At 46.8% G+C, this 13288-nt stretch overlaps 1 protein-coding gene across 1 annotated transcript in view; it reads left to right on the top strand.

The window, feature by feature from the left end:
* RNF2 (ring finger protein 2) overlaps positions 1-13288 on the top strand; it is a 147123-nt gene that overhangs the window by 75240 nt on the left and 58595 nt on the right. Inside the window, exon 4 of the mRNA XM_078641427.1 lies at positions 242-402. Within this exon, the coding sequence (XP_078497553.1) occupies positions 242-402 (161 nt within the window). The remainder of the gene's footprint in view (positions 1-241; positions 403-13288) is intronic.

The following is a 13288-nucleotide window of genomic DNA, read 5'->3' as shown; positions in this document are numbered from 1 at the left end:
CTTCCACGTTTTAGTTGTTTATAAAATAAACAGTCTTCAGTCAGTGCTGAATGTGTTCTGTGGGATTGTGTCTTCTATAATACCGCAGACCTTGTGCAGTGTTACAGCGTGTATGATCCTTTTGTTGATAGGTTTAATATTTAAGCTCGAGTCTGTTTCATACAGACCCCAATTTTTTCAGCATCAGCAAGTACTTTGAGCCTTTGTAAATAACATAACATGCCTTTCTCTTGGTTTCTAGGAGGCAATTACAGATGGACTTGAAATCGTAGTATCTCCCAGAAGCCTGCACAGTGAGTTGATGTGTCCAATATGTCTGGATATGTTGAAAAACACCATGACCACCAAGGAGTGCTTGCATCGCTTTTGTGCTGACTGCATCATCACAGCCCTCAGAAGCGGGTACGTAATTACTCAATCTCAAAATCCATATGTTAATCATAACCACTATCTGGTTTGATGTTTAGAGTTGCAAATATATGAGACCCTCTTTTTCAGCTTTCCAAGTGTGACCAGGCCATTAAGAAAGAAAGAAAAGTGTGTACGTTTTCCACCAAATAGTTTCTATTGTTTAATTCTTACACCAACAGCACCCAAGCTACAAACTCCTAAACAAACCACTAGATTTTGCCTTTGGACCAATTAGGGGGTTTCCAGTGTTTTTTAACCATACTGCTGAGCATCCTTAAGGCTGTGCAGCACGGCTAAAGAATACAAGGTATGCTCATGCCTAGACAATTATGCAGGTGCTTTTTTCTGTTTAGTTATTGATTTGAGTTGGATCAGTAAATAAAAGAAATGTGAAAGCATGTTTGTTTTTTCAAAAAGGGAGCAAGAGGATGCAACCTGGGGGAGGGGGAGGAGCAACATGGGGGTGCGGTGGGGGGGGAGCAGCAATGGGCACGACCGCAACGTGGAGCAGGTGGGGGAGAAACACACAATTGAGCAGGCAAAAAGGGGATTACATGGTTGGTGAAGGGAAGCAATGGGCTAGAGAAGAGGGTGCGGGTGACGGTAAGCAATATGGAGGGTGGGGATAGGGAGAAGATGCAACAGGTGAGAGTGCAACGTGGAGTGGGCAGGAAAGAAGCGCATGGATGAGAAAACAATGGGGTTGTAAATGAGGAAATGGGTAAGCCCATAATATATATTGCAACAGACTGCACAAGCACTGTCTAATGGGCAAGAACTAAAATCCACAGATAAGTAAACTGCTGTCACAGTCCATTCAGAGGGCCATGGGACAAGCAGGAGCTACTGGGCCCAACCGTGGGAACTGAGCCTTTTTGCTTGCAATGTCCCAGGACCCGACCCACTATGGACCCTGAGCAACTTCAGCAGTTGACTCTCCGTGATAGCGCGGGTTGAGCAGTCCACTGTTTTTTTTTGGGGTGGAGGGGATACAATAAGTGAGCACAGGCTCGCAAGTCAAAATATGTTCAATAGCAGCAATAAACGAGTGCCCAGTAACATACTTTCTTGTATCAACAAGAGTAGTATTTATATAAGAAAGCACAGTGAATAACAGCATATACAAAGAATACACATAGCCCCCCTGGCGTCAAGGACTGAAGTGTAATGGCCGTCCTCAGTTCCACTGCTTTCTTGCTAGCGGTAGCAGTTTTTCACCATTCACTATAAGTGCCATTCAAGTCAGGCCCCACTAGCAGTCTGGGTCTTAGGAGTCCCACTCAGACTCCGTTAGAAAAGTCAAGTGTTCCAGCGCTGAAGCACTATCTGGCAGACAAGTTCCCCTGGGGTTCTCTGGCCCGCAGCTCTGTCTTACCCGCACTAGCAGGGTTTGTCCCATCGAAGTCTCCAAGAGCATCACTCGCAGGCCCAGCCGCTGCAGCAGCTGTACTGTGGCCGGGTGTCCTCTGCACTCCTGCAGTGCAAATGTAAGTCTCCTTGGCTCTTCCCCTGAAGCTGGTGGAGATGGGGTTGTATTGTCGGAGGTTCCTGATACCAATCCTCAGTCTGGGCTTGGGCCCACACGGATCACCACTGCGGCCTCTCCTCATGACAATGGGATCCACTAGACAGTGCTCCCTGTCTTCCTTTGGTGGCCCCTCTGGTATATGAAGTCACCACACCTGCTCTTCACTTGAGTGACGGATCAATTGGCACAGCAATAGATTGTTCTTCATGGCGGCCCCCTCTGGCATACAGAGTTCCTGCCTCACACCAGCAATGGCCCAATCGGCATGTCAATCCTCACAGCGGCTCCCTATGGCATACAAGACCGCCGACTCGCATTGTGCATGGGTACCAGCCCGATCGATACAGCCTTGAACTGGCCTGCTTGAAGCAGTACTTTCAATGGTATCTTCCTCCCACACCCTTGAGGTCAGCTGAGCAGCGCCTGGTCAAGGTTCCTCGTATAAAGAAGGCACGGTGGGGAGGCAGGAGTTTAGTTCTGGGGCAACGAAGGCCTGGAATACCTTGCCCTTTGCCTTAAGGAACATGACCGATCTGATGACCTTTAGGAGAGGCATTAAAACTTGGCTGTTTTACACATTAACCTGATTCTGGCCTGACCCTCTAGGAGTATTCATCTAGCGCCAGGACACCTTCGGGTAACAGCGCGCTGTATAAATGCAAAAATAAATAAATAAAATAAATACACCAATCATCACTGCGGCCCCCTCTGGCACACGGGGTGCCAGATTAAAACTGCACATGTGCACCTACCTGATCTGTGCAGCAAAGATCACGGCTCACTTCATGGCGACCTTCCTTTGGCCTACGGGGGTCGCTGACCTAAACCTGCTCATGGGCAATGACGATCAGTGCAGCAAAGTTCATGACTTTCTTCATGGCGGTACTTCTCTGGCATACAATAGGTTGCTGACTTAAAACCTGCACACAAGCAATAACCCAATTGGTGGAGCAGCTTTCTTGTCGCACCTCGCTACAAGGATCCACTCGCCAGGATCCCCCGCTGGACTTCACTCCCTCTAGCTCTCCTCTTTGACCTTTCTTTGAATCAAAGAGCAACCTTTGAAGTGTGCAGGAGAGCCTGGCTCTTCTTTCTCAAGTGTGCGTCCCACCCAGCATACAGGAACGCAGCAATCCACGAATCTGTCTGGACGAGCATGAGTAGGTAGAGCCATCCAGTCAGCCCCTCACTGAGAGTTATTGGCTTGGCCAATGTCTTTTAGCCATGTTGTACAGCAGCTTGACTAAAGGTTAGTAGAGTAAAGTGGCGAGCGCCGTGGCGTAGAGTAGAGTGGAGTAGAAGAGAGTGGGGTGGTGTGGAATGTAGTGGCATAGAGTAGAGTGGGGTAAAGTGGTGTAGAGTGGCATTGTGTGGATTTGAGTGCTCTGGAGGAGAGTGGCTTAGAGTGTTGTCGAGTGGCATAGAGTAGAATGCTGTAGAGTGACATTGTGTCGAGTAGAGTGGCGCAGAGTGAAATGGCACAGAGTAGAGTGGAGTGGCGTGGCTTGGTGTAGAGTAGTACAGTTATGGGTGTTGCAAAAAGATGAGGAAGAACAAAGGAGGAGGATCACATGTACTTGGTCAATGCTCCATGTGAGGAGCTAACCAAAGAAAGGAAGGGAAGTCCATGGGAGCTAAGAAATTGAAAGATTGCAAACTAGAGTGACAACGAAAACAACTAATGGCATACTGTGAGTGGGATGAAAGCCCAATTGCAAACAATACGTCTCGCAGCACAATACCTACCGGGCCTGTTCACTTCTAGTGGTCACTACAAGCTATGATTTCACCACTGCTGTTGTGCTGCTTAACTTCTGGCAAAGTCAGTCGCTTTTCACAACTATTAGTGTGGCACTTTGGGTGCCCCTACTGGTGCTACAAGACCGCAATCCGTAAGACAGTCCTATGTCCTGGCACACGATCTGTGTTTGACCATGATATTAAAAATGAGCACCAGGGATTCAGACATCATTGAAGTTGTGGTACTCAGAGCAGGGGTACACACTTGTCACCATGCAAGGGACTTTTCCATTCCAACAACCACCATGCATCATTAAATCTGAATACCCAGTATCTCATACGAAGAAACTGCGGAAACAACTGTGCTAAGGTTTATACTTGAAGACCGTTGTATAGTATTTCTCACGTTTTCTGTGTCTATCTGCAGATGATTTGCAGGTGAACAAAAATCATATTCATGTGCGAATGATTATTCCTCTATTTCTTTGCAGATTTGTTTACTAATATAAGTGGCGTGCTTCTGTTCACAATATCTTGGGTCTAGAATGAAAAAAGTGCTCAGCGAATGCTGATCTTTGCTTTGCTGTAGGTTTTCTTTGATGATTGATGGAACCCTTAAAGACTTTTACTACTGTTGAATAATATTTCACACCTTAGGCCAAATTTCAGTGGGTTGGGAAGTGTTTTCGTCCCCAAGGTCTCACTTCAGCTTCCAAATATGTTTCACAGCTTAGCGCATGTTCTGTTTTTCCGTATTTCGTTGTAGGTTGAAGGCTATCTGTTCTCTGTTCTTTTCACAGCTGGAAGAAAGTTTGGACTTGTGATTCCTTCTGACAAGGAAAATGTATATGTGATTTTATTTGTTTTGAGGGTCATGTCTCCTTGCAGCCATTTATAGTGACTTTGCAGTGTAGTTTTTATGCCGGTCAGACTCGTGCATCTTAATGTTAAGGTAATGTTGATGAAGGCCCAGCTGTTGGCTCTGCTGTGGCAGAATGTTTGTAGGTGTGTCTGGACCTATTCCTTGTAAGTACACTAACATGATATGAGGTTTAGGGAGCCTTAAAGAAGGTGCGGGGGGGCTAGATTTCTAAAGGCAGTGGGTAGTTCTGCGGTATCACCAAAAGCTTGCTTGAACAAATCTGTTTTATGGCACTACTCTGGCTTTAGGGGGAAGTTGTCTGAACATTTAAAAAGACAATGTTTTTTGTTTCTCCCTCCAAATGTTACTGTACTTGCAAAAGGAGCACCGTTACATGTTTTTTTAGTTCCTTTATGAAGTTGGAATGAAAGTCGGAAGCAGCGTCCCTTCAGTGTTTGTGAGTTTGGTTTGTTGCCCACAACTAGAAAACACCATTGCTGAAAACGCATTGGGACCGAATCTCCGTTTACTGCTACAGTGTGGGTCTCTTCTGTTCTGGATTGCTGGCACTGCTTCATCAGGTTTGAAGTTAAGAGCTTGGTTCCGCAGATTCACTGTATTTGTCATTGCTCATAGCTCTTTTCCAGTTTCCTATACTACTACTTGTGAAGAGGAACCCGCTTCTATTTCAGCTTAGCTATTCCACTCACAGGGTCTCAGCTGCACATTTTTCTTAGATTTCTAGTGATGCAAGGAGTCTGCAGTCGCACGTCTACTGCTTTCTACAAGTTATTTATCATTCCCTTGTAGGGCCAAAGCTAGTTTGGTGGAAGAAGGCCACCAAAATGTTGTATGATGACCTTCACCACATAAAGAAGCGCATGGTAGTAAGTTCCTTCAATTATCCATTTCGCTGCCAAAGTTCTCGAATGTGCAGAAGGTGCAGGAAAAATCACAGATGCTGGAAGACTTCAGAACATACTGACTTCACGCCTCTGGCCACCCACCCAAAGGCGCTGTTACTCCTTTTTAGGTTTTGCTTGGCAATGCGTACGAAGTACGCATGCGCTAGCAAAATCTAATGTAATTTCTCTGTGGGGTCGGGTATCCGCCCCCTCCTCCCATTGGCTAGCTCCATAAATGGAGGCTAGCCATTGGGAGAAGGCTCTGTCCGTCAATCTCGGACCAGATTCGGGGGCGTTCCCGAGAATTTTTCCCTTTTGGTGACGTCAGCCGAAAGCCTGTTCTCGGGAACGCCCCCGAATCTGGTCCGGCATTGAGCCGGCACCCGCCTTCCTGCTCGTTTACATTGTACCCAGAATGCGATGAAAGCAACAGAACGTTGTAAAATGGTTGTAAGCCATTGCTGTCCGCACCTTTTATTTGTGAGACATGAGCTACAAGGCGTGATTGGGAACAGGACAATAAGTACTGTCAGGAGGACTCAGGTGGAAAAAAGTTTTTCTGTATTGTCCATACTATCTGCTCTCAGACAGGTCCCGCAAACCGCTGACTGACAACCGCCTTCGAGGAAGAGATGAAACTGCCGCCATCTCCCCGCATACTGTGCCAATCAGAGCCTATTACTCCATAGGGCGCATATAGGAGCTGTCACAGGCGCTTCCCTCTTTATCTTATCTGTAACCGCCGCCGCAGCACAGATAGCTGCTCATTTCTCAGTTGTTTGGACTCATTATCGCGAGCTCTTTTCAATGGCTTCGACATATTTTGTGTTGTTGGGACGCACTGGGTGCTGAGCGCATCTTCAAGGCGCCCTGCCAAGCTCTGCGTCACGCTGTGTAATGAGCGGAAGCGGTTGTCGGGAAATTCTTTCATTGACTGTCTCCACAGACCAGTTGCTAAATCATGTCTCGCACAAAGAGAAATTGCTCGGGTGACAGTCGAGAAATAATAACGGTCTTAAGTGTCGACTCGGCGCGCGGCTTGTCAACTCGCCCTCCTCGCGCGCATGTTGGATATTATCGCGCGTTTCTCTGAAATAAGGAGCCGTGGGAGGCTGTGTTGTCTTGTAAGCAGGTTTGTATGTCCCGCGTGAGCGTTGCTTCTCTTAGAAGTGGCTTGTTCGTACCTTGACAGGTGGGATGTGCTACCACTTAGAACAATGGACAAGAAAACAACAGCAGGCATAGCAGGCAGGGACCGATGACTGACAGAATACTGGAGGTGCGCACCGAGACGGAGCGAGGAACGTCCCTGTTCAATCTGTTTCTGTTGCAAGAAGTTTATTCTTTTTTTTTTTTTTTTTTTTTTTTTAGTCCTCATTACGCAACTAATTTTAATGTAGGAGAATCTCAGAGTCACTCTCTCTTACTCCAACCAGAATGCGTCTTTTCGGATACCCAAAACCAAAACCTTCTGGTGTTTCAGACAAAAAGCACCCCTTACTTCCATACATTTAGGAAAAAGAGGTCTTCGTTCCCTGGATCTGAGATAAGCTAGCCATGATGGCTACTTCGAAGTACCATCAGTTCCATTTCGTTGCAACGGCGTAATCATTGGACATATGTTAGGAAAAAAGAAAAAAAAAAAAAAAAAAAAAAAAACACGAAATCTCACTATCCCACAACGTCCCATATCCCTAGTCACCCCTTATTAAAGTCTTCCCATATATCCCAAAATTTAAACTTTTTCGAACTCACACTCTTTCTTCTGTCTAATTTGTACACCCTTAAAATTGACGCTAGCCATTCATTTCGAGAGGGAGCTACCGGGCTTACCCATTTAATACAAAGCTCCCTCCTAGCCAATAAGATTAGAATAAAAACTAAGTTTTCCTCAGCTTTCGATAAAGCATTCATAGCCGGCATACAGGAGACCCCAAAAACAACCAAATCCGTACTTACAATTAGTTGTTTTCCTAAGGCTCGTTCTAATATCATACCAACGTCTTTCCAGAAACCTTCGAGGCTGGGGCACTGCCAGAACATGTGCAAGTCATCCGCTTTGATCATACCACATTTTGGGCAGCTTTTCGATGCATCTCCACTCAGTTTAGAAAGCCTCTTCGGAGTCCAATACGCTCTGTGTGTGGTGAATAAATGATTTCTTTTGAGGGCAGCAGAAGATACAATAGACCAGCATTTGCTCATAGATACTTGCCATGTATTGTTTAGATCCAGCGTCGGCAGGTCTTTTCCCCAGATGCTCTCCGGAATCCGAAAGTCATCTTCTCCTGCTATTATTAAAGCCCAGTACCAGTAGGATATTTCTTTTTTAAATTGATTAGTCTCCAGGAATTTAACTTCCAGATCAAAATTTCCTTTTCTGGTCTCTTTCAGAGAGTTCGACCAGCTCAACATCTGATAGTACTTAAATTTAGAAAGTGTGTAATTTGTCCGTCGTGAGAGAATTTCCCATTCGAGAAGTTTATTTTGGAAAAGGAGTTCACCCCATTCTATTATGCCTACTTGTTTAAGTGGACCAGCAAGTCTGTCCTTAAGGCAATCTGGTGTAGTTGGTGAATCCCAGATTGGGGCTTTCTCACTGTATAGAGGAATACCCAAGGTACATCTAACGCCATACCATAATTTTGATGCTGCTTTTAAAATCTTCAGTTTTATCTTTTTGAAGAATTTTGGGTGACCAAATTTATAAAGGAAGTGACTCGTATGGTTTGTTATGCTTTGAAAATACTGTGGATAAAGTTCAAAATGGCCCAACAATGTCCTGACATATTTAAATTGAAATGCCCGACAGTATTCTAATAGGTCAGGGCTAGCTATACCTCCCTGTTCTTTCTGTTTCTGTTGCAAGAAGTTTATTCTTTTTTGGGGGAGTAAATACCAAATGCAAGCAGCGGAAAGAATGAGTAGTCGCAAGGGAAGAACAACATATTACTATTACGAGAAGAAGGATTTACTGGAAAAAAACCACAGGTTAAAGAGAAGATATGCTTAGCTTCGGTTATTACATTTAAATGCAGGTTTAAAACAACCCAGACGATTACTGATAAAGCAACAGTGAAAGTGCAGTTATGGCTATGAATTAAAATTAAAAAAACACTAAAAATCACAAATTATGGTTAGGACTGTAATTCATAACTACAACCATGAAAACCATAACTCACAGACCAAGATAATCATGCAAAAGAGACCCACTCAAAAAGTTCAATTCGTTTTTTTTTTTTATTTGCCAGTCATATCTTTAAAAGTCCCAAGTCTACGGCGCAGAGGTGGTTTTTTCAATATTCCGCCATTCAAATGAGAACACTCGTATACCCATGATTAAAAAAGCATTGAAAATGCAATAGGTCTCGCCTTTGATTAAGTTAAAGACATTTTCTTTGCTAATGGTATTGTATAGCAAAATAAATGGCTTTAACTTAATGAAAGGCGAGACCTATTGCATGTTTTGCTTTTCTAAAATGACCTTTCTATTTAGAACTGAGTAGTTTTTAAAGCTACTGTCTGCAAATGTTATCTCCAAAACCATTTAGACCACTATTTTGTCTGTTCCGGTGTAATCGTGACTGATATGGTCACTGTTATAACACATTAGTAGCTCGGGATGATTTGTATTGAACATGAGGAGATCTGTATACACAGACAGAGGGAGATCCCTGGTCCAAAGAGAGCAGCCTCTGAGTACATAACTGCGCCCAAGAGTACTGCAAGAGTCACATAGGAATGTTAGAGTAGAAAGGTCTACTGCATATACTAGTGAATACAGTCATCTCTATATACAGAAAAAATGAGTTATATTTAATGGGGTCGGAGTGGGACACAGTGGGTGGATGGATGCATGATGGATGGATGTATGCATGATGTATGGGTGGATGCATGGATGGGTTGTTGGTTGGATAAGTTGGTGGATTGCATAAATTGTTGAGGGATTGGCTGTATATATGCATCTATCCATCCACCCATCCACCAGTCCATGCATCTATCCATACACCCATCCATGCATGCACCCATGCATGCATCCACCAACTCATCCATGCAAGCATTACAACAAGAGCCCGCAGCTCTCCTTCGTCTCTCCTCGGCCCCCTTCCCTGAGCCCGCAGCTCTCCTTCCTCTCCTCGCCCCCTTCCCTGTGCCCTGCCCTGCTATTGTAAATGACAATGCCATTTATTTATGTTAAAAAAAACATAAATAAAAAAAATGTCAAGAGCAATGCCAATAGCTCTAACTTTAACAAAGGCAAAACCATTGCATTGTAAATGCTTGTTCCGACATGCATTCTAGGAATGAGGATTATAAGACCCTGACCTTTCTCTTTCATACTATTGATCATGGAGGGCAAATACATTTTCGAGCCCTAAGTCATGATGCCCTTTTAATTGATGGTTACCAGGGATCTAGCAGTTCTTGCCCGGGGCATGGGAAACAGCTTAGGTTATTCCAGTTAGAGGTTAAACTGGCTTTGCTTCTTATTGTTGGGTTCTGCAGGCAGAATTATATTTCAAAAGCCAGCACACAGTCCTCCAGAGCCAGGGTGGCAAGTATTGCACTCTTCAGGCAGATAATTTCAGTTCAACTGCTTCGGTTACACCACTTGCGTTCTGCAATTCAATGGACCTTGACTCTAAATTCTCTAGCTGCCCAATGTTGGTTTTCCTCCTACCTTTATATCTGGCCCAGAGTGAGCTTTAGCTGTCTCACAAGCCTCATGTAATCAAAAGAAATCTTAAATAAAAAAAAAACACATTTATAGATGCATAGAAGGGCTTTGGGTGATTCCTTATCAGCCATTGGTCTGTTCATCTATAGTTCACATTTTGCTTCCGTCCACTACAGAGTATCGCATGGGGCAAGAGGTCACTCCACTGCAACCATTGGATGTCTTGCTCTGTGCCCTGACCACAATAGCACATCAAGGCAAAATGTCAGTGCCAGGGTTAGTGGATGTCTACTTTAATTTGCTAATTACCTTTTCTCTCTATTCTTTATAAATTTTTTGCCATTCTTATTTTTAAACTATGACTTCTGGTTACAACATTTCAAAGCTGATAGTGCCTTTTTTCTGCCAGCAAGAATCATATTTTCCTTTGAGCATTAAAACTAAAAAGTTTTTATACCTACTCCGAGTATACTAGATGGAAAGCAAACATACCGTCCTGTTAATTATATGCAATATAAAGTAATTCTTAAGTTAATGTTTGTGTTGCATGAATTGACTGCCACTTTTAAGTGGCATATTTTTTTACATTTTTTTTAGGTTTGTGTGATATATGTTTGAAATAAATAAATAATTAAATTAACCACCACAGGCCAGTTTGGCAAGGCAGACCTATTGGTTTTGCTTTTTTTGTTTCCCTTTTGCTGTTCGATTACCCACTGGTTGAGGGAATATTACAAACCAAGGACATAAGACTATGATATCGTTACCTTTTATAGTGAGTGTTACATCTGAAAGAAACATGTTAGTTAGATTCCTTACCTTAAAATATCCCCAGGCGTCAGACTGGATCCGGAAATTTTTCTTCAGCAGTACCCCTGCGCGTCGGTAGGCGTCGTCTGCGTCTCCGCGTCCGTCGTCGGCGTCGTGATCGCCGGGATGACGTCGTAGTACTTAGACGCCGCCCTTGCGCGCTGACGTCAGTTCTTCTTTTTTCTGCGTCAGCAAGCGCAGATCCGGGAAGAGTTAGTACCTTTAGTCGCTTTTTTACTAACTTTTGGTCCTTTTGACTATCTTTTTCGAGTCGACTTAGACTCCTGGTGCCGGTAGGGATGCCCGGTTTAAAACCGTGTGACGCCTGTCACCGACCCCCACTGCCGGTGTCTCTACTGTCTAGGGGCCGACCACGACGACAAGTCGTGCCCCGACTGTTGGGCCTTGACCTCAAAAGCTAGGCGGGAGCTTCTCAAGATCCGACAGTCGGCTTTGCGCCGATCGAGGTCCCGGTTGAGGAGGAAGTCGAGGGACCGGTCGCGGATCCGCAGCCACCACTGCCCCTCGGGTTCCAAGTCCCCGCATTCAGGTAAGTCGAGGCATGGGAAGAAGTCGTCGAAGAGGCAACATCGTTCTTCTGACTCCCCTCGCCAGTTGCACAACTTGGCCGAGGGTTTGTGTGGCACCACCAACGCGGCTCCACCGTAGCCGCAGGTGTCGCATCCAGCTCCACGCCCTCCGATCCCTGGGCTCAATGCGATGCCCGACGAGATTCGAGATTTCTCGTGGCCATGAGGACTCTTTCTGCCCTCGAGTTCCCCGGTGCGCCTTCGGGCCCCGAGGGTGCGACTGGGGGTCCTAGCGTGCCGGCGGCTTCGGCGACTCCGGTTCCGGCGCCGCAGGACCCTCTGGGATCCAGGCTTGGATCCCGGTCGACACCAGCCGATCTCACGACTCCTCCGCTGGCGCCGACCCCCATAGTGCCACTCCCGGCGCCGTCCTCTGACGACGACGCCCCCGGTTTCAGTCCGGGTCCGGCGTCGGACCGGCGCCGTCTCCGGTTTCGGTGGGTGACCAATTCATCTATGACCCGGCTCCGTCATTTATGCCTGTTTATCAGGACACGGAGGAAGGGGAGGACTGGGAGGGGTCTGAGGACCCTCTGGCAAAACAGGGCCCGTTAAGTCAGGACTGGGCAGACGAGCAGGTGGAGGCCAGTGGTCTTGACACATCGCCTGACACTGGCTTCATCTCTCCTCCCTCCGTGGCTACGGAGGAGGGTGCTACATATGGTGTGGTGTTACGCAGGGCAGCCAAGGCCTTGGCTCTTAAGCTCCCTCTGCGGCCGTGAGGACTAATCTCCTCACCGAGGTGCTTCAACCGCCAGTAAGCTCTTCGGAGCCTATGCCGCCGTTCAATGAGGCCCTCACGGACATTCTGATGGGCACTTGGTGCAAGCCCTCCACAGTGCCCCCTGTGGATCGGAAAGTGGCCCGACGCCACCGCCTGGCTCGGGCAACCCCTGCTTTCTGTCCATACACCCCACCCCGAGAGTCTGGTGATCCAGGCCTCTACGTCCCGGACCGCATTTCCGACAGCTCCCCCGAATCGGGAATCCAAAAGGCTTGATCCGTTTGGGAAGAAACTGTTCTCCTCAGTCAGCTTGGGGTTGCGGTCCATTAATACTACATGCCTTTTGGGCCGTTACAGCCACTCTCTGTGGGAACGTGCTGCCTCAATGTCCGGAGGAGGCTCCGTCACGGCTCGCCCAGGCTCTTGCTGAGGACTTGATACCACGGACTCGCTAGGCATAGCGATTTCCACAACGGTGGCGATCCGTCGCCACGCCTGGCTGAGGTCCGCCAATTATTTGGGAGATGTCCAGAACACGCTCATGGACATGCCATTCGATGGCTGTCGCCTTTGTGGTGACAAAGCAGACAGTGCGCTTGAGCGTTTCAAGGACTCCAGGGCTACGGCCAAGTCCTTGGGCCTGTCAGGCCAGCGTCAGCAGACTTCTGCTTTTCGTCCCTTTTGTGGCCAAGGAAGGGGCGCCCCCACACGTTCGTCCAGCCACAGGCAGCAGAACCAACCTCAACGCGGTCGCGGACATGGTAACTGCCATGGCGGTGCAGGGGGACAGAGGCCCGGTCCGTCCACATCCACTCCCGCAGTATCCGCTTCAAAGCCTTCCTAGTCCGAGCTTTCAGGCCCATTAAACGCTAGTAGGAGGCAGGGTTCGCCATCACCTACTCCACTGGCGTACCATCACTTCGGACAGGTGGATGCTGCAAATCGTCTGAAGGGGCTACTCCCTCCCCTTCGAGGGACCCCTCCAGCTATGCCACTGTAGTACCACCGCATGTCCGGAGATCACTTGCAACTTCTGCAGG

This window comes from Lissotriton helveticus, chromosome 1_1 (assembly GCF_964261635.1).
Source record: "Lissotriton helveticus chromosome 1_1, aLisHel1.1, whole genome shotgun sequence".
NCBI classification, from domain to species: Eukaryota; Metazoa; Chordata; class Amphibia; order Caudata; family Salamandridae; genus Lissotriton; species Lissotriton helveticus.
Note: the sequence above shows the minus strand (reverse complement) of the source record. Positions and strands in the feature narration are given on the sequence as shown.